This window comes from Notolabrus celidotus, chromosome 10 (assembly GCF_009762535.1).
Source record: "Notolabrus celidotus isolate fNotCel1 chromosome 10, fNotCel1.pri, whole genome shotgun sequence".
In the NCBI taxonomy this organism is placed as follows: domain Eukaryota; kingdom Metazoa; phylum Chordata; class Actinopteri; order Labriformes; family Labridae; genus Notolabrus; species Notolabrus celidotus.
In genome coordinates this window covers 15,576,000-15,597,838 of record NC_048281.1, presented here as the reverse complement: position 1 = coordinate 15,597,838, position 21,839 = coordinate 15,576,000, and the positions used below count along the sequence as shown (strand labels likewise).

At 39.3% G+C, this 21,839-nt stretch overlaps 2 protein-coding genes and 1 long non-coding RNA gene across 4 annotated transcripts in view; 2 read left to right on the top strand and 1 right to left on the bottom strand.

Moving 5' to 3' along the window:
* zak (sterile alpha motif and leucine zipper containing kinase AZK) overlaps window positions 1-1,047 on the top strand; it is a 29,575-nt gene extending 28,528 nt beyond the window's left edge. For both annotated transcript variants that reach the window (XM_034693654.1, XM_034693653.1), the window contains one exon: window positions 27-1,047. In XM_034693654.1, coding sequence (XP_034549545.1) covers window positions 27-739 — 713 coding nt within the window. In that variant the 3' untranslated portion in view covers window positions 740-1,047. The remainder of the gene's footprint in view (window positions 1-26) is intronic.
* Window positions 1,048-2,595: 1,548 nt separating this feature from the next.
* cdca7a (cell division cycle associated 7a) lies at window positions 2,596-6,600 on the top strand. The gene is made up of 10 exons (XM_034693655.1): window positions 2,596-2,728; window positions 3,458-3,598; window positions 3,698-3,817; window positions 3,906-4,109; window positions 4,217-4,291; window positions 4,401-4,592; window positions 4,712-4,840; window positions 4,932-5,081; window positions 5,172-5,308; window positions 5,398-6,600. The coding sequence occupies exons 1-10, from the start codon at window positions 2,708-2,710 to the stop codon at window positions 5,429-5,431; spliced, it is 1,203 nt and encodes a 400-aa protein (XP_034549546.1). The 5' UTR covers window positions 2,596-2,707; the 3' UTR covers window positions 5,432-6,600.
* A 4,005-nt stretch (window positions 6,601-10,605) lies between these two features.
* Window positions 10,606-21,839, bottom strand: part of LOC117820451 — a 41,093-nt gene continuing 29,859 nt past the window's right edge. Inside the window, exon 6 of the long non-coding RNA XR_004632745.1 lies at window positions 10,606-10,784. This is a non-coding gene — a long non-coding RNA (uncharacterized LOC117820451). The remainder of the gene's footprint in view (window positions 10,785-21,839) is intronic.

The window sequence follows — 21,839 nt, the reverse complement described above, 5'->3', positions numbered from 1 at the left end:
ATTCATGAATGCTTCTTCCTTTTCAGATATTGATCCTACATGGATGCAAAGTATAAGGCTGAAGCAGATGTTATCCCAGAAATCCCAGCAGCCAACTGCTCCTCCGTCTTCCTCGGAGGCCCGCACTCTGCCACAGTTCCTGTCTGCACATGAAAGCCAGAGCTGTTCCTATGCTGGAGCTGTGCGTCGCTCGCCAAACCGTGTCAATGCATCACCCTGGATCGACTCACGTAGCTCCTCACCTACCACCAGCCTGTCTGCCAAACTTTCTCCGCTTCATCTTGGGTCAAAGGGCAGCAGCCCATCCAGTACGACATCAGAGAGCACCTTGGAAAGGGAACGAGAGCGCCCCCTTAGTGCAGGGCCAGCGTATAACTCAAGCAGAAACCCCTACTTTGGCACCACGTTAACTGTGGGAGGTGGGCAGGGAAGGGGTCAAGCATGGACCAATAGTAGAGGTAGCTATGCTCATAACAAAACCAGCAAAACCTCAAGACAGCCAGGGAGGCAGCGGTCTAACAGTTACAGTGTCCCACCACTGAACCACCCCTCTATGATACCAGGTATATTGTCTGTGACAGGAAGCCCTAGTGAGGAAAAAGAGGGAGGCAAGGCCAGCGATGGGGGATGGATCAAAGTGGAGCGGCAGAAAAGATTACCACGCCAGGACAATAAACAAGTCAGAGGTCGGCCAAGGAGAGGGGGCAGGGGGGGACGTGGTGCTGGAGCAAGATCATAATGTGGGCCTTTTTAAATATTAAATGCACTGAGAGTTTTACAGATAAATTATGTCTAGTTGCATGCTCATAAATGAACTGCTTATTGTAAAAGAATAACACTGATGAATATATTTATGACCTTATGTTTATTTTCTTTAACTGGCTCCTGTCAGGTTTATAAAAACTATGTATTTATTACTATTTTAAATAAGGACAAATTCAGTCATTCCTCCCACACTTTCCCTATTAAATGTCTGATGGCAATGGCTGCACAAAATGATAATTTTCTGTCTATTTTTTACATAAATAAACATTTTTTATTCTGTGATTCAACATGGCAAAAACATGTTCCTCCTGTGTGGCTGCTTTGGTGTGTTTTTGCCATAATTCTTGGCACAGAAATACAACACAGTAGTAACAGTAGTTTAATGATAGCATAAACCCAAAAGTGCAAAGGTTTATTTGATCAAGTATGCCCCACCCAAATATGTTATTGCACTTTCCTCTTTGATGGTTCATTCAAATCTTCTTCCTGATGTTTACAGGGTATCTTGTTTTTGCCAATCTTTTGTAGTATATTTCCTCGGGATTCTGTAACCCTCATTTAAATTGAGTGACATTCTCTTAACATCCTTAATCTCCAAATTCTTTATCAACTCACATAACTTCAGTGGTGGACACTAACGAAGTAAATGTACTTGAGTACAGTACTTAAGTACATTTTTTGAGTATCTGTACTTTACTTGAGTATTATTTTTTGGGGGTACTTATTACTTATACTTCACTACATTTGAAAGACAAATATCATACTTTTGGCTCCACTACATTTCTATCAGTGCTCTAGTTACTCACTACATTTGCTTTGAAGTCAGCTTATGAATTTTCTTTTCTTTTCTTAAATCTGATCCCTAAGACAGTAAACTGTCCGTGTACTTGTGTTTGGTTTATCTAAATGGTGTAGCCGTACCTCGGTTGAGCGTAGAACAGATCAACGTCAGTCAGAACCAGCACCAACGCCATATTTTAAACCATGATTGAGTTTTTTTGAGGTTTTTTGAACTACAAATAGAGAATGATCTGATCTGTTTACCACACAAACTTCATAACAGCCTACAAAACCTCACCATCTAACCTGAGAAAGCATGTGGAGGTCTGTAGCTAACACACTTGTTTCATTCCAGATGAACATTTGAAACTTGTCTGTGCTTTTAGTAACTTAGCTTATTTTCATGGTGTACTTTTTAGACATGAAATCATGTTTTCTAGATAAACAGGAACGTAGCTGAATGTACACCCATGCATTCTTCACTGCACTCATGCTTTTTTGTTGTATTTTAAAAATACTTTGAATACTTAAGTATTTTTAAAAGCAAGTACTCTAAGGACTTTCACTCAAGTCATAATCTGACTGAACAGCTTTCACGTGTATTGGAGTAATATTTGACCTGGAGTATCTATACTTTGACTTAAGTAATGAATCTGTGTACTTTGTCCACCACTACATAACTTTCGATGTAATGTAATACTACAAAGTCTGAGCATGGTGTTTCAACTTAAAACAGATTAAACCATGGGCAACAAACTTGACCTTTTTCTTAGTTGGAAGACACCAAACATTTTTACCCGCGCTACATGTAAATTCAGAAATAAAAAATTCGCGCCATGACAAAAGTCCTGAAAGCTCAGCCACTCTTATTTCATCACTGTCTCAGAACTGGATTTAACTACGAAATGTTTATTATCTAGAAACATCTCAAAAACTTCAGAATAAATTCCAGTTTGTGTATTGTCTTAAAATGTAACAGAAAAGTGAGTAACTTTGTAAAGTGACTAAGTTGTTTTTACACAGCTTTTAGGACCTTCAGGTGGCGCGGGAAATGAACGGTTTGTAAACTACATGCAGCTGCAGGACTTACATTGTTCACTGCAGAGCTGCAGCAACTACTGTCTGTGTGTCAGCCTCACAGGGACCATCTTTTAAAGGAAACATGCCCTCCACGCGCTCTAAGGTAAGAAAAGATAACCAACGATGCCTTTTTAAAAAAACATAAACATCACATATTCTAGTGTTTTGATAAGGAAGCTAAACTTTCTACTACTGATGATAAAACATCATGTTTGCGCCACTTTTACAGGTAAAGCTATCTGTTGTACATATTTAAGGTTATGCATGCAATCGATATTTCCTAATCAGAACTGTAAGGTTAACTTTTTATTCGAATTAAACTAAATAAGGGATTTCACTTGGTTGGTATCTGTTGCTCCACGAGTTCCACAGAGAAATGAAACACATGGTGGTTAGCATTTGAAGTCGTGTTGAATTAAAACCAAAATGTGTAGAGATATTACAGCAATGCACCTAAAACACGCACGACCCTCACCTACATATATCAGGGTCCGACCAGTCTATGGTCCAAACAGTCTATGGGTGTGTCCCATTAACTGATCGAGCTAAAGCTCTAAAACACAATCTAAAGCTAGTTTTGTTGATTCACCTTTGAAACATCTGAGAATCACTATTTAATTTTTACATTTAATGCAAAAGAAAATCTCATCAAACTGAGATCTATAGTTTGATCAAAAACAAAAGTAACATCATGTGGACCTATTCTGTTAAAAACACTAACAGAGTAATTCACAAGTTTTGTCACAATTTGTATGGACACTTGGTTGTTGGTGCATGATACAGTAGTCTTTCACCTGTGTTTGATGCTGAAACTCTCCCTGTTTGTTTGCAGACTCTGGCCTCCCAGCCTCCATCCACCAGGATGAGTTTGAGGAGCTTCCGTAGTGTCCCCCTGGTTCCCATGGAAACATCATCCTCTTCCTCTGAAGACAGCTGCGATAGCTTTGGCTCCGATGGAGGCTTTGCAAATACGGTAACCATATAATTTAAATACTAACCTTTTCAATCAAATGGTGTGGAATCTTTGCAGCAGCAGCAGCATCTGAAACAAAGCGTTCTGTTTGTGTTTCAGAGGAGCAGCTTGAGACTGACGAGGAGGACGGCGGAGAAGACAAAGTTATTCGAGTCATCATCGGAGGAGGATTCATGCTGTGGGTTTGAGAATGTGATCAACAGTCCGATGAAAGCCCTGGTAAGTTTGAAAAACGGGAAATGAAATCACAATGTATGTCAAAATGTTGACCTTTTTTTTTAACCATACTTTTCCTTTTAAATTTTAGAAAGTAAACACGGAACCAACAAAACGTGGCCGCAGGTCAAGTGTCTTGAAGGTGGCGATGACTTTTCCCTCCAAAAAAATGGGCAAGAAGAGACCTGCGTCTGAACCGCTCTCTCAGATCAAAGTCCAGGATGCAGACTCTGAGGGGGAGGAGGAGAACTTCATGCATAAGAGAGCTCTGAATATCAAGGAGAACAAAGAAATGGTACAACTTCCTTTTTGTCTCTCAGTAATGATTTTCATTAGATTGTAGTGTGATTGTGAATGTTTTGTTTCCGCAAAACACATTCATTCCTTTTTTTAATTTTCCAGCTTGCAAAGCTCATGGCCGAGCTGAACAAAGTCCCTGGACTCTTTCCAAGACGGTCTGCATTATCTGCTGCTACGGTAATTAAAACTCCGGATAAATGTCTGAATCTGCCCTCTTACATCTCAACGCAACACTTATTCCTTTTAAGCTTGATATTAATCCATACTCGCCCATTTCCTCCTTCAGCCTAGACAAGCACCCCGGCGCTCTATGGGACCTCCAGGTGCTCATAGGAGGAACCCAGAGCGTCTTTCTCGACCACACACCCGCTCTCGCACAATGGTGGATGGACCTCCCAGCCCAACTCCAGAGGAGGAGCCTGAGGACAAGTTCAGCCTGGTTCGCAAGAGCCGCTACTATGAGGAGGAGGATGAACCAGTAAGCCCTTATACATCTAACAATCTCTTACCTTTTTATAATGCTGGGTCAAAGACCTCTAATATGCAGTAAAGGTGTAATATTCACATTCTCACGTGCCATGTTTACTCCATTTGCAGCCTCGTCGCCGCACCTTCAACGGTCACAAGTCCATCCCTCATGTTGTGGTACCCGTGGAGGAAATCACTGAGATGGAACTGCAGAGGATCTGCACCAACGTGCGAGAGAAAGTTTACAACAGCTCAACTGTAGGTCCCACATGAAGAGATTTGAGAAGCTACATTTGTTTATCAAGTTCGTAGATGAAGGTATAAAATGTTTTCCTCTTCTTCTTTTTAGGGATCCACTTGTCACCAGTGCCGCCAGAAGACTGTCGACACAAAAACGAACTGCCGTAATCCAGAATGCGTCGGGGTGAGGGGTCAGTTCTGTGGACCTTGTTTGCGTAACCGCTACGGGGAGGAGGTCCGAGACGCTCTGCTAGATTCTGTAAGTATCCACACATGTAAAGTTGTTCTCACCGTGTAATGGCTGTGTGTTGTTGTGCTTGTTTTGATTGATTTCCTTCTCGTTCATCAGGAGTGGCAGTGCCCGCCGTGTAGAGGGATCTGTAACTGCAGCTTCTGTCGAGCCAGAGACGGTCGCTGTGCCACAGGAGTGCTGGTTTACCTCGCTAAATATCACGGCCATGATAACGTGCACGCTTACCTGAAGAGGTGAGTGAAGCATCAGGACAACTTCAAATAAGATATCACAGATTTGCAACATTCATTCTAACCCTGTGGCTCTCTTTTCTTTATTGTAGCTTGAAAAAGGAGCTGGAAGAGAACGCTGAGTAAAGAATGGAAGAAGGACCGGTGGATCTGATCCTGAATCTGACTGACTGTCTTTTTACGCAAACTGTTCACGGTGTTATAAGCATTATGAAAATGTTTAAAGTTCCTGTTTGTAAATATGTTGCATACTTTTAAGTATTGGTTCTTAAGTTCTCAGTCCTCTCCAGCTTTGAGCTTGCATTGTATTTTTAAAACCCTTGAACTTTTAAAATTGTTCGACCGGTTAAAACATCCCAATTCGACCTCAAAAATATGTAAGACTGTTGTAAATAATCAAATGTTGTGTTAACATTGGAGAATCAATCTGCCTTCTGTTCAAAAATTCATCTTTTTTTAAATGATCCACTGTATTTTACATTGTTTTAAATGTATTGCTCTTACATGGGTCCAATTGGAAATTAGTTGGCCACAAAGTGATCCATCTGTGCCTTATTTTTATTTTTTTTTAAACATTGCAGATTTACGCTTGTGTTTTTACAAGTTGCCTATCTCCTTTAAATCTGCTGCGTGTAAATGTTAAAAAACAAATAGTTTGCTTTAGTCCAATAGAAACAGCTCAATGATCTAGCATGCTGCTGAGGTGTTGCAGGTGTAAAGGGCACAGACTGGGGTCCACTGCCTCTCACTTCTTAAACTGAGAGGAACTGTGTGATATACTACAGCGCCTGGTTAAATATCCTTCATTAGATAACTGTCACTAATGGTGTGGAAACAATTAGCACACTCTAATGGGAATCTCGTACCTGTAAATCATTTGATCCTGTTAAAGCACATTCTCGCTCTGCTGCAGTCTCTTTGGCTCATTTTCTGTCGTACTCTGTTAAGTAGGAATGGTTGAAGGTGCCACTGAAGAGGCTGTAGAGTTATGGCCTTCATTTTTTTTTTCTTCAAGTGTAATACTCTACACCAAATGACATGGAATTAACCCCTGAAATGTACTTCATTTGACCCACACCAGGACGTACTCTGATTACATGATACACTTTCAAAATAATCAACGGTGGATATTTGTCCTCCGGCTTAATGGCAGGTGGAGGTTATCTCACTGCTGCTTGTTTATCAGACACTGCACTCCTAACAGAGAAATGACTGCTTCATGCTATCTGCCCTGTTAAAGCTTGCCCTGTGCTTATTGGTTAACTGTACATTTCTAATAAAGTGTTTTCACTGCAGTCATGTCAGGAGTTTTCTGTGATTGACCATGTTACCGAAGATAGTGGATGACCTATTGAAACATTAAACCTGGTAACTGGTGATGACTAATACTGTTACATGATATTATTTCAATCACTGTCAGACAGTTACAGTCAGTGTTTCGTTGGGGTCGGGTAAAAAATATCCATGGAGACATATTGTATATTGAATCGTTACTGGTGAGAAAAACTTTAAATCCAAAAATAATCTGGTAATAACTAGGCTCCAGTTTGGCCTATTAGTTAGTATGCTCCCCATATAGAGGTCATAGGCTGTTTTTGAGACTGCCTACTATACTAGTAGTGCGTACGTAAAATTTAGTATCTGGTATGTAGAGCAAAATCTGCAGTATGCCAAAACTTCCCAGATGTCATACTGATTCAGGATAATTTCTCAGTATGCATCGGACCAGTCTCCCTTGCATACTGTTTACCAAAATGCAGAGCTAACGTTACGCCTTTTCTTTTTTCTTCCTTTTTATGGGGGCCACTCAGTTTTTAGGTGCTATAAAAATTATTAAACTTAATATGAAACACTTCTTAACTTTTTAAATTTAAAGTGCATGCTAAAGAAGCAGCTTTGCTATCAGTTTGGACGTTACAACAGAACAGTCATACTACATACTACCTTCAAACGCAGTATACGGTATGCAGTATGCAGTATATAGTATGCAGTACTTACTGCATACTACATTCGCCGGTAGCATGTAGCAGGCGGTTTTAAAAGGCAGGCTGTTTCCGAAACCGCCTACTGTACAAGCAGTATGTACGGATTTGGCCAAAGTTCAGTATGTAGTACGTGAACAAGAACAAAATCTGCAGTATGCCAAAACTCCCCGGATGTCTACTGATTCAGGAATTTCACAGTATGCATCGGACCACTCTACCTCACGTACTGTTTCCCACAATGCACAGTGCTCATTACGCTTTTTCTTTTTCCTTCTTTTTGACGGGTAATATGAAGGTTATTGAATTCCATATAAACAACTTCCTAACTTTTTAAATCATAAATGGATGCTGAAGAAGCAGTTTCTCTATCGGCTTCGCTGTTGTTTACTTCCGCTTTCCTGAAACCGGAAATCTAGTGACGTCTGGCCCAGCGTACTGCAACACAGATCAAACAGAACAGTCATGCCACATACTAAATTCAAACACAGTATGTAGTAGTCAGTACCTACTGCATACTGCATTAGTAGGTGGTATGTAGCAGGCTGTTTCGGAAACAGCCTTTCCAGTTTTGGGAAAGCGGAAGTAAACAACGGCCAAGCTGATAGAGAAACTGCTTCTTTAGCATACACTTATGAGTTAAAAAGTTAGGAAGTGGTTTATATGGAATTTATTAATTTTTATAGCACCTAAAAACTGAGTTCCCCCGTCAAAAAATAAGGAAAAAGAAAAAGCGTAACGAGCGCTGTGCATTGTGGGAAACAGTACGCGAGGCAGACTGGTCCGATGCATACTGTGAAATTTTCCCAAATCAGTAGACATCCGGGGAGTTTTGGCATACTGCAGATTTTGCTCTTGTTCACATACTACTTACTACATACTGAATTTTGGCCAAATCAGTACATACTGCTAGTATAGTAGGCAGTTGCAAAAGCAGCCATCGTCCTCTTTGCAACAGTCGTATGTCATCTCACGCTCTCCCCCACCAACGTTTCCTTTCTGTCATCAGCTATCTTATCTAGAAAAGGCAAAATTTTTCCTTGAATATGTGAAAAAAAATAAAGTGACATTCAAACATATTTCTCTCTGATGTGGATGTCAGGATTTCCAGACTCCTCACAGCAGTGCCATTAACATTTATCCACCTTTAAGGGGTATTCTTCAATCAACCAGATGTTATATTTCTTTATATGATAATCATATAAAGAAATATAACATCTGGTCAATCAATTGCAATACAATCATTGATTGTATTGCAATTGATCAGTTATTATAGAATCACTGTATTTTTATGTTATTATTGTGCAATGTCTCGGGTATTGAATCATAAGTTACCCTGTGATACTGAACGCTTCTTGTTTTGTGTATTAGCATTTCTTCATGTAGTAAAACTACGACTACTGTAATCTACAAAATGCTGATTAAATCCTTTTAATGGTTGAAAATAATCACATTTTAGAGCAAATTTTGGCATAGACTGACCACCTAAAGAGCAAAAAACACATCAAGTTAGTTCATTCATAATTCCAATGTATGTTCAACTACAACCTTTATTTGTAAAAAAAACAAAACCCAACCATATAGCCTACATGAATACCTACAAATTATTATTTTTAGTCTGAAGATTCCAAAGTCACCAGTTTTATTACTAAGGCAACTTGTCATCCTACACCACCACTACCACCCCTTCCTTGAAATATGACGTTAGGCATCATAAGCATCTGGAAACAACCAATCAATTATCATTGTACACGTATTGATATCTCTTTGACTGTTGCCACTGTTAAAACAGGGATTGACTATTAAATTACAGTGCAAATTGCTTCCAAGTTAACCATCACTGCAGCACTTAAAGTGAAGACAGAGGACTCGCAGTGCATGATGCTCAGTGGAAAACATTGTTACAATAGACAATTGACCCCGTGACCTTGTGGTGTCACAGTGCAGGGTGTTGAATTAACTCCTTTGTCGACCAGCCAAAGCAAGTCTGGCAGTCACTTCAATATCTCAGCAGCATTTAGCTCCAATTTATGATCAGCCCTAACAGAGAACTGACTCCGGTCATAATAATAATAAGAGGCAGCACTAAGTTCTTGTAGGTTGGTTACATAGGTGTGTGGTGTTGGTACTTTCTGTGAGCCTTCCCTGTTCATGCACTGGCCTGTCTGTTTGCAAAACATGTAGCAACCCTCTGCTACCTTACACTCAGCCCACACAGTCCTTCACCTTGGTATTTCTTAATAGTTATGCACACAGGAGAGAGAAAAAATGATGAACATTGTGAAACTTGACGCAGCACAGCTGCAGGATGCTGGTGTTGGCTGATTGTCTGGATTGATGGAAACACTGGGATATATGTAGTATGTACACTACCAGTCAAAAGTTTGGACACACCTTCTCATGCAATGTTTTTTATTTATTTTAATTATTTCAACATTGTAGATTAATACTGAAGACATCAAAACTATGAAATAATCTGGTTTTGCCATAATCTGGATTACAACAGTAGTCAAATAGGGCTATCCATTGTGTACTAACCCTACCTCTGAACAACACAACTGATGGTCTCAAACACATTAAGAAGGCAAGTCATTCTACAAATGAACTCTTGACAAGGCTCATGTTAATTAGAAACCATTCCAGGAGACCACTTCATGAAGCAGACTGAGAGAATACCAAGAGTGTGCAAAGCTGTCATGAAGGAAAATTTACAGAATCTAAAATATAAAACATATTCTGCTTTGTTTAACACTTTTTTGTTCATTAGATAATTCCATATATGTTATTTCATAGTTTTGATGTTTTTGGTATTAATCTACAGTGTTTACAATAATTAAAACAAATACAAACCCTTGAATGAAAAGGTGTTTCCAAACTTTTGACTGGTAGTGTAGATGGTAATTAATTTTAAGTTTATACAACCGTTCCAAATGTTTAGGCTACCGACAGGTATTTTTTTTTATTATAGAAGTTAATAATTTATAAATAAAAAACTGTCTCACCTAAGGTGTTCGGTTACAAAGTGGACAGTTTTGAGGAACTGCAGAACTTCAATCATTGCACTGACTGTGGTACTGTAGAGGAGATATAAAGTTAGAGGCATATATGATACATCACAACACTGCCAGACACCTACACACAACTGTAGTATGTACGGTTGAAATAAAAACTCATTCTACTCCTCCATCTCAATATACTGTATGTATGTACAATCATTTAAAAAAATCATATTCAAATAGACTTCATATTTGTAGTAAAACACATACATTGAATGATCTTAAATCACCATGTATGTTTATTAATAAGCAATGATTTCAATGATGGCATTTACCCTTATTTGTCAGAAGATCATTTATAAGTATCAGGTTATGTAACAAGAAATTAGTAGCAGCGTGGCTTGGTCTAGCTTTGTTCACCTTAACCAGGGTCCATCAAAGTGATGTCAGCAAACTGTGCCTTGGCATTGACTTCTGCAAGTCCACGTGGTTGTGTTGTACCTGTGAGAGATAAATATTCTGTTACATAACGGTCCCTTAAAAATATAAATTATTTGAAGCATAAAATTTCAATCAAACTGAGAGAATGTAAAATTTGATTTAATGAGTTTTAGAAAAGAAAGGCTGTGGGCAGATTCAGTTCCATTTAGATAGAGCCAGTCTAACTGTTTCTAGTCTTTATTCTACAAGCTAAGCTAATTGGTGGCTTGTTCCAGCTGTTGGTTAAACAAACGAGTCCAATCTCTACTACAATGAAAAAAGCATATTTAACATGTAATAAAGCTACTCCTTTAAGGTGTTAATCTTTCATTAACCAAGGCCTCTATCTTTATACTCAAGAAACATTTCCAAACAACTTTCTGTGTGAAAGAGACTCAATAACAGAGCAAAAGTTCCTGGCTCTTAAGATTTTCTGACCAAATAAAGGTGCAGAAATCCAGTGCACATCATTTGATCATGACTGCTTGCATCTAATTATGTCTGTCAATATTTATTTATTTATTACACATCTGTTAACACAACAATAAAATAAGACAACAATCAACAAAGCTATATTGCAGCTATTGACACAACAATAAAGATCAAATGCCTGATCACATTTCAACAGGAATAAAAAAGAAATCACAGAAGTTTTATTTCATCAGAATATTTAACTTTGAATGTGTTTATGGATTGTCCATAAATGTTTTAATATATAGGTACAACATTATGTTTGAAATACTTCTTCATATAATGCAATACATATAAATGTTTATTATAGTTACTGGTTAAAAGTACCAGCTTGTTTGGATTGACAAATTCACTGTATTGGGGTTAAAGGTGAATTATTAATTTATTTACACATATCTGTATTGAACTCCATTTCTGAAATGATGTAAATAAAAATATAATATGACACAAACTTTTAAAGACTCTCCTTTTTTCTCTCCAAAAGGAACATTTCAAAAACTATTATTAGTATAATAAAGATGCACTTGAAAATACTAGTCCTGTATTAAACACCAATGATCATCCACTTTGGGATGATGAATATTTAGGGAAGTAATTGTTTACAAGGCTCAAGCATTGAGCTGATCTGGTAATCAGGCTATGAAATACAATATTTATTCATTAGAGCAGATTTAATGAGGCCTTGCGGCGCTAATTATGAAAACCAGTGTAGCAGTAAATGAGTAGCGCACGGTGGCGGGCTGCGGGGTACCTGTAAGGAGGGACCGGGGGGTTGAAGTGCCCTGAGTCACATGGCAGAGTGAGCAGCAACACACAGCTCTGACTGTGGCCATCCAGCACACAGTGATACATCACTGGACCTGCAGACAGGTCGCAGATGTGCCCTGTATCCCAGCATGCCCTGCTCTCCTACCTCCAGGAATTAGGGCTGGATATCTGATAAATATCTTAATATCAAGTTAATCTTTTTATTGTATGTTAGCAGACAGCACTGTGAGGAATTTCACTTCTAAATACTGCCTCCATTAAAATACTGCCAGCTGTAACGCTTATTCTGCTGCTTCTATTTGTATGCAGGTCTTGAGATATGTGCTAGGATTTCGCAGCATAATATGGGTTTTGATTGACTGATATTTTCATTATGGCTGCAGGGTAGCGTGCAGACTGTTAATTTGCTTGGGAGTCCTGCAGGTCTACGGTGATTGTAGCAGAGCCAGAAGAAAAGCTGAATAAATGAAACTCACAGGGCACAATCACAATCTGTGGGTCAAAATCAACTGATTAATTATAATTTAGAACCAATCTGTCAGGCCTCTGTAATAAACACCCTTTCAGGCTTGCTGCTTAATAACCAGCTTTGTGTGGTACCAATGTAACATGGGACATTGAGGTACAACATGCAAAGCGAAGGCATTGTAATCCGCTAAATACTTGTTGATCTGCACAATGAGACACATAGGTAAAAAAGACAAGTTGCATGCACTGGATCTACTTTCTGACAAGACAACATTCCACACAAGAATCTCCCTCCTGCTCTGACCTCCACATCTCGTAAAAAGTGTAGTGAGCGGAGTGCTGTTAAATGCACAGTGAGAGACTCCGGGTGGCAGCAGCCTTGTGACATGTTCCTTTCCTCCTGTTCCTGCCTGCAAAGTGATGGAAACAGCAGTTTGGTCCAGGTGTCAGGGACATTATCAAGAGAAAAAGGGCTGCCTGCAGTTGCTCCATCTCACAGGAAATTGCCAACTCACCCTAACAAAGAAAAGGCATAAGTGCACTTGCTGCTGCCTTCAAGGGGAGCGTGATAAGATGACATTATAAATACAGAATTGTTCATGGAGGTGCAGGGGCAGGCACATCAGGTGGCTGAACTTGGCTATTCTGCTTTTCATGTGCACGTCTCACGCCTGTTTGGGGTTTATTTTAAACAAAATCAGCTTCTTATCCACTTTGGATTCAAACATTTTGTAAATGTGTGTTGTAAACTGTAATTGTGGCTGTTTATTTATACTCCAAAGCACTTGAAACTGAAGCTGGTTTACAACTTCAGTTACAGAGGGAGGGAGACAACTGATGATACAGAGCGTATAGAAATTATGCGAATGATCTCATGCATCCGTAATATACAGTAAGAGTGCAGTATATACTAAGTATACAGTTAGCTTGAGTGTCTCTGCACATTTTGCATGATACACAACACTGTAACATAATTAGTATGGAGGTTTTAATTGCATATTTAATCAGATGCAGAGCCTTTACTTAGCATTTGTTGCAGCAAACACTCTCTGTAGAGATTTTCAAGATTTATAAAAAAGAAAAAAAAGGAAATATATGTTAATGATCTGTCAATGCTGATGATAAATAATGTGGACGTGCTGTAATAATTGGCTGTTTAGATCTGTCTCCTGATACATAATTCTACATGACACCTGAAGGGGGAGCTCTAATACAGGCAACTTGCTGCACTTAATCTTTCTTCAACTTTCAACAAGTCCTCAGGAGTGGAGGAGAAAGTTAAAGGGACATCAGAGATTTATGTGACATATCACAAAACATTTGATCAAATAAACAAATGCTTGAAGTGGACATCTGACACCCTGCAAGTAAGAAAACACTGTAAAAGCAACAAATTGTGTGCATTTTAGTAGGAATTCGGAAGGGATTTTGCAGCTGCATCAGAGCAAAACATTTAGCAACACAATAGGAGGACTGTGGTATTGTCTTTACACAGTGTGGTAAACTTAAAATCAAATAAAGGAGTCCAGCATCTCCCTTGATTCCGTAAGGAGGAGGGTTGAGTGAGGGAAGGAGGAAAGAGTATGTGTGTGTGAGTGTGTGTGTGTGTGTGTGTGTGTGTGTGTGTGTGTGTGTGTGTGTGTGTGTGTGTGTGTGTGCAGGGGAGGGGTAATTATGACCAGGGGAACACAGGGCTGTAATCTGTAAATCTATTCTTACTCTAAGTGAGAACTGGTACATTGGATTGATTTTATTGAGATCATACATTATAAATGGGGCATGGAGGAGCTTACAGCCTTTGAGATGGTGCTGCTCACGTGCTTCATTAATTTTTACTTCATTAACTCTCTCCTTCAGACCCCTTCAACGCACAATTCATCGCCGTGCAGGCCATGAATCCAAGCCGCGGTCAGAGGGGGACGAGTCGGGGACAACTTCCAGTGGAGTGAATACACCGAGTAACGCTGTCCAAACAAATCAGTAACACATGAAATATACATAACCTCAGATCAATCCCTACTCATGCCCCAGCCCACTTCTTCTGCACTTGTGGCTTTGCAATGGGGAAAAAACTTGCTCATAAAGAATACATGCATTCATTCCAGTCACAATAAGATGAAGTGCTGTATCAATTTAGCTGTCAAGAAGTCATTACAGTTGCAGAAACAAAAAGCATGACAACAAAAAGCCTTTTCTGTAAGCCGAGGAGAAAGAGTTTACAACATCTTTTAATTCTGCTGTAACAATATCAAATTCTGCCATTGACAAACGTGCTTTTAGGGAACAATCATGTGTGCCATTATTGTTGTTTTCTAAAAATCAAACATGATAATAACACATTGTGGGCACTCATTCTTAGATAGCTACTGTATTCCTGCAGTGTGTTTACTTTGTCTGTGGTTAAAACCAAGAGGTACTGCAGTGCTCGCTTTTTGTTTCACAGCCAGGAATATCAAAATCCCCCCATGGACCATTTGTTTAATATTATAGTCTTAAACCCAACAATATCAATCAGTCATGAAAGCACCTATGCATGCTGCTCGGCCCTGCATCACCATTAACTGCAGACAAGTGACGACTCTCGCTGGTTTGCAAGGCGAGAAGGGGAGGGAGCAGCGAGGTAAAGAGGGGTAAAATGGATGGTGTTGGTTTGCGTTTGATTTTTTTTGTTCTTTTATTGTAATTGACCTATACAGCAACAACAGAGTCTGAGTGCACAAGTGTGTGTGTGTGTGTGTGTGTGTGTGTGTGTGTGTGTGTGTGTGTGTGTGTGTGTGTGTGTGCGTGTGTGTGTGTGTGCACGTGCAGTAACAAATCAACAGCGGATGCAGAACACTTGTGAAAATGTTAAGACTGGGAGGGAAAAGAGTGTGTGGTGTTTCAAGGATGCTATAGGTGAGCTGTGAGCTCCAGCTGGACAGATTAAGACTAAGACAACGAGCGTATCATTTGATAAGACTTTAGAGTGTGATTGTTTTGATTATTTATCAACTAAACATTTACTTGATGAGGTATCAATCTTTTATATGTGAAAAAGTCTGATAAAAATTCAGCAGAGGTGCTTGGAAGTCTTAGAATTGCTTCAATAGTCCAACCAACATTCACACGCCCAATCACTTTTCAATGACAAAATGACAAAAAGAAGACAATCCTTACATTCCTGAAGCTTGAAACAGTATATTTTTTACTTTTTAATTAAAAAAAAAATCAGAAATACTTTTCTCCATATCAACTTATTTGGAAATTAATTTTCTGGGGAATTTGCCTCTATTGATAGGACAGCTGGAAGGAGACAGAAGAGAGGGGGATGCCATGCAACAGGGGGTCATGGCCAGCAGTCTAACCAGTACCCACTGCAATGAGTGGGGGCATGCTTTAACCATTGGGAACCCTCACGATGTGGTAAATGCTCTGCTTATCAAATAGTTTTTTGTCCAAGATGGTTTTTAAACAAAAAATGTTATTATATACTTCTAGAGAACTGAGACCTGAATACCTGCATTCAGAGATTATCCTTTGTTGAATCTGCAGCAGTGTTTCTATCTTGTTACTTCAACCCCTGAAAAATAATGTCTCTTACTTTACTGTAAATGTTATTTTTGTGTCCAAGGATGCTTTATTTTTGAATTTTAGGATCATGATTGGCTGTGATGTCACAAAATCTCAAATCAGTTTTACCTTTATAATCACAGTTTTAATGCTGATGTTAATGTTAGAACTTATTGACTCTTACTGCTGTTATTCTTCTTCTTGTTTTTTGGTGCATCTTTGCCTTTATTGATAGCAGTGGCAGTTCTAGACCAATTTTACAGGGGGGGCAAGGGTGTTTTCAGAGGGACACATTCAACCCTGACAAAAGAGACTGAGAAGGGCGAGGACTGGCAGAGAACAAACTGGCAAAACATCAGTGCATCCCTATATACTAGACATATATACTACTGTGTACTATATCAAAACGCAGACTGACAGCAGCTGTTTGGCTGTTTACACTCAACATGAGTCCCTTAGTGCTCTAAGGGACTGGAACCAAGTGCCACACGCATGTGTTCCGCCTGTAACATCGGCGCGATACCGAAGTTTTTTTTATTGTATAATATTTGTTTGGTGTGGAGGGGGGGCACAGGGGGGGTCCAGGTTCAGTTTTACGGGGGCACTGGCCCCTGTTGGCCCCTCCCCAGAACCGCCACTGATTGATAAGACAGCTGAAGAGGGACAGGAAATGTGAGGAGCAGAGAGTTGGGAGGACATGCAGCCAATGGTTGAGGCCGGGAGTCGAACCTGCGACCACTGCGACAAGGACTGTAACCTCTGTTAATGGGGCACGCGCATAAACCGCTAGGCCAAAGACACCCCAAGCCTTATTACTTTTAAGGTTATAATAAAACGATCAGCCTGTTATTGTCACTGTGCAGTCCCTAAAATCAGTACACATACTAACAAACAAACAGTACTATTACTATTGGCACTAGAGCTATGAGTCTGTATGAGTTGTTGTTGATCTTGTGTTGTCTGGTTGTCTCTCTCCATCTCTTTGTTTCTACTTTACCCTCTACCCAACTTTCCAAGCACAACAGTCTCAGCACATGGCTCCTGAACATCAGTCTAGTTCTGTCCACGGTTTCTGCCTGGTACAAGAAAGATTTTTCTGCTAATGTTACCTTCAAAATATTTGCTGATGTATGATTCAACATTTTAGGGTTCTACTGTCCATACATGCTGAATGTAATGCTTCTCAAAGACAGTATTTGCCTGTAGTTGAGTGTATCCTTGTTGTCACTCACATGGAAGCTGTGTGCTTGTTCATGCTTCAAACCTGTTGTCAGCCCTCTCTCCCCGCTGAGCATGAGAACAACACACATGAGTGAGCAGGCGCTAAGTGCTTTTTCCTCTGAGGCAGCATAAACTTCTTAACATTTCAAATCTGTTACGACAGCTGTCCCGCAGAACATTTGTGAGATCTGTTTCACCACACATGTTGAAATGATGAATCCTTCATTACATCTGCCATCAAACAATATCTCCAAAGCTAACAGTTGACAAAATCTAGTTAAAACATTCGGTGAGGGGGAGAGAAGCTCTTAAAGGAAGAATTAATGGGAGCAAAAGAAAAACAGCTCAGAGACAATTAGCACCAGAGACCACTCTATAATCTTAAGATTATTTGCACCACTTAAAAGCAGCACACATGGTTTGTATTGTGGAGGGAGCAGAATGAACAACACTTGAGTGGATTTGATTTTGGTCTCCCTAATCTGCATTTCCTTTAACATGCCTTTCTTCTGCTCCAAAATGTCAGTGTTGATCAAATCCAGCTGGAACAAGCCAGTGTGTGTCAGCCCAGTTGCAAAAGACTTTTTTCCACAAGAGGATCGAATAAAGAGTCTGGGCTGAGGCATGTTTCTAGTTGTCGCCTGTGATATAAAGGAGATCCAGCATTTGGCTGATTCTTTATAGTGTTGTTTCTTGTCCATAAATCTGCTTGAAATAAACACAAATGGTATTAGAACTCTGTCTGAATAGGGATGTAACACTTAACTCACTATTCTAAATCATTTACAAGATGGGATTTTTTACATGATTTTTTAAGGGTGCAAGTAATCCAGTTTATGTTCAAGCTTTAGAAAACAGATTGTCACATGAAATAGTTATTTTTAAAGGTTTTACTGCTTTTATTACTGCATACACTAATACTTACTTTATTTAATGAACAAAGTAACCTTTATTGTAGAAAGATGCAAAAAGTGTTTTTTGCTAAATCATAAAGTTCCAGGAGTAAATGAAAACAGCTCCCTTCAGGTATCTACTTATAATGGGAAACACGGAAAGTGCATCCTTAACTATCAAATCTTCACCTACAGTCACCATGTCCATGCGCTTCTATTAGCTACAGACATCATGATGATGATGAACAAAAGAAGTCAAAAGTAGAGAGCGCCCTCTGCTGTTTAATATAGGCTGTACAGATTCATTTTTTATCCCACTGATTTGAATTGTATTTGCACCAAGCGGCAACCTCCGGTCTCAAACTATGAAGCCCATGCAGAAGTGTTATAAACTGCAATTCATCGAGAATCCGCTTGAGGCTGGCTGCAGAAACACCGGAAACCACATAGACACCAATTCAAAAAAGACGATCTTTGCAGCATTAATAAACATGTTTACAGCCTGGTTCAAAAAAAGGCTTGGCTCTACGTAGCTCATTTCTCTATCGGCACACACTGGGGAGTAAATTTTTTTCTAACGTGACGGTTCAGAAGATATTAAGAATACAAGTTTTTGCCCAAATAAGGACATGACTGACTTGACTCCCTGACGGGGACACATAGCTGTTTGCTAGGAGGCTCAAACTCCGCCTCTTTACGTCACATTCTGCCTGGTTGAGTTCCGCATTTCCAATATGGCTGCCGCCAACGATTGGCTTCAAAACAGCCCTCAGGAACAGATGGGTGACGTCACGGATACTATGTCCATTATTTATACAGTCTATGATTTGCACAGAGGATAGGGTCAGATTAAGACTGAAAAATAAAAAGACATTTTATGAGAATAAAGTTGTAAATGTATAACTTTTTTTGTAAATTTATGAGAAAAGTCGGAAAGTTGTGAGAGAAGGAAGTTGTCGTAAATTTACAAGATTTACGTAATTCATAGAATAGTCGTATTTAGTTTAAAGAGTTGTAATATTAGGAGAATAAAGTTGTAATTTTTATGAGAAAGAAGTCGTGATTACAGGCTCCGGTTAATCTATATCTAAGATAACATACAGTGTGATATCTGAAGGGCAGCAAGCCGCCAGCACAATAATGAGAAACTCAACACCTGAGGAAGCAGAACCATGCTCAGACTGATTAAGACTCAGTTTCTTGCACAATCTATTCAGCATCCTGATACTTACGACAATGTGGAGCCGAGTTGCAAATAAACAGAGTAGTCATTTACAATGAAAACTACAGGTTACACGTTAAAAAGAGGCTCCATGCTCCTCACTTTTAAGCGCACGCAGCAGGTTGTTCTTCTGATTTAACCCTTCAAAAAAGAACACATGGGCTATCCATAGAATAAAAAAAATATTATTTTCTTATAAATTTATGATTGTATTCTCATGGTTTTATTTTATTCTTGTAAATTCACAACTCTATTCTCAGAATATTGACAGTATTCCTGTAAACTTATGACTTACACTCCGTTGTTGACTTGACCCTGATTTTTAACTGCTTTGTGAGGTACTGTAGAAATCCCTGCTCGTAAAACATGTATAAATGTTGATTTTGTCTGCCCTAGAAACATCATTAAACTGCAGAAAGTGTATCAGTCCATACAGAATGGTTTCTCAGTTCTCTTCACAAAAGTATAAAATATCCAGGACCTCCACCGTAAAGATAGAGACGTCTTCTTGATGACCCAAAAACAGACAATCTATTCTCCCTGTATGGAATTAGGAGTTGAAATTGAGCGAAATTAATCTACAAGTCATTTTTCTGGGGAACCCCCAGGGCTCCCCTCTGGGCCCACAGGGGTTCCCCTAAGCCTCACTTTGAGAAACCACTATATTGGATCTGGTTAGCAGAAACATCCCAAAGCTATGTTCATTTAAATAACACATTGTGTTTTTTTGTGGATTAAAAAGGAAAAAAAGTGTAATTGCAAAATGTGAAATCTAACCCTGGGGCTTGTTGCTTAACCAAACATGCTTTGGCTGGTTAGGCTGAGTCACAGAGGAAATGTCTGGCACGCAGATTGAATTTGTTCTCTCTGAAGTCAAAGGCAGAGAAAACAATTAAGTGTCTGCCGCACATTTCACTGTGTACCACTTGACACAGTTTTTCACATCACTGGGGCAATTGTCTGCAGAGAGCGACGAGACAAAGCCATTACTTCCAGTGTCTCGAAAAGATGGCATTGTTATTTTCTGATTTTGAAACATTTCAATTAAGCCGCTGATGGAGATAATAAACATAATGAGCAAGATTTGAACTGTTGTCTTTTGTGCTGTCACGTCCATTTTCAGGACGCTGTTAAAGCTGAGGTGCATCAGAGGGAGCTTTGGTCACAGAGGTAGATAGGGTTATGTGTGTGTGTGTGTGTGTGTGTGTGTCGCTATCCTCCTTCCCCTTCCTCAACCTCCGTCTTTCATTCACCGTCGAGTCCTTTCAAAACAAGGTGAAGTTCAGCAAAGTTTCAGTGCAGAGATGATCAAACAGTCACATCACTAATGGCGATGGGTGACAGGGCCAGTGAATACAGATCAGCTTTAATTGTGGTGGGTCTTACTGCCACTGTCTGTCAATCTGAGCCTTTGAATTGGCGAAAATTTGCTCTGTTCATTCTGTTAAATGACGTATCCAATTAAACGCTTTAGAATTCATGATCTTCAGTCAAGGTTAAATGAAAGCAGTTACTCCTGTCAGCGAGGTGATTAAAAGCTGACTACATCAGGCACCGTTTTGTGCAAAAAAAAAAAAAATTAAATTTGGAACTAAAGCATGAATCTTTATTCATTACGTGCAGTCCTGCTACATAAATGTCCAGCACGGTCTCTCTTAATCACCCTGGTCATTTTAAATCTCACTTTAGTCTTTTTTATTAAAAGCCCTCTTTGTATTTAAATCGGAGCATTGTACAGTTCAGATTAAAACACAAATATACCTTCAAAAAAGCACCTTTTTTTATTGTAAACTCGTGTTTTTAAGAAGAAAAAGCAGGTTAAGACCCTTCAAACTCCTTCCTATCTGTTTTGGCCAGTTTAATATAATGCTTAATAATATTTGTCCCATTAGCTTTTTAACTATGATTGAAGGGACACAGCACTTCTGCTCTGCAAAACAAAGAAAAAAAAGCTTTTTGACAATTGGTTTAAATGGACAAGTGCAGCACAGCAAGGAAATTAATTTTCCTGCAGCAAGATGAATGTTGTACCAGGTTATTAATGAGCATATAATGTGCTTGTGCAAGGAAGTTCTCTGTGTCGTCGTGATAAATGTGACGATGGGGGTGAAAAGCATTTTGACTAATGAGTATCGTCCGGGGATCTGATCTCAGGAGAGCCACCAGTCTGGATTTCACACCTCACATGATGTTAATAACCCGAGGTCCAGCAGTCAGGCTGCTTGTTACCAAATTAGCTCTGTCTGTTTCCACATTACATATGACCTGCACATCCAGGTTCAGTTTACTCTTTGTGTAACTGAAAGCTGTGCACTTGCAGCTTTTTATAGGGAAGTATTTGCTTTCAAACAGCTGTGATGTATTTACATTCCGGCTCCTGAACCTTTATCTAGACATGACAGTAACAGAGTAACTAATGGTCACTATAACATAAATCATAATAGATCTAAATTTGGACAATCAGGTTTTCTATAAAGGGCTGTC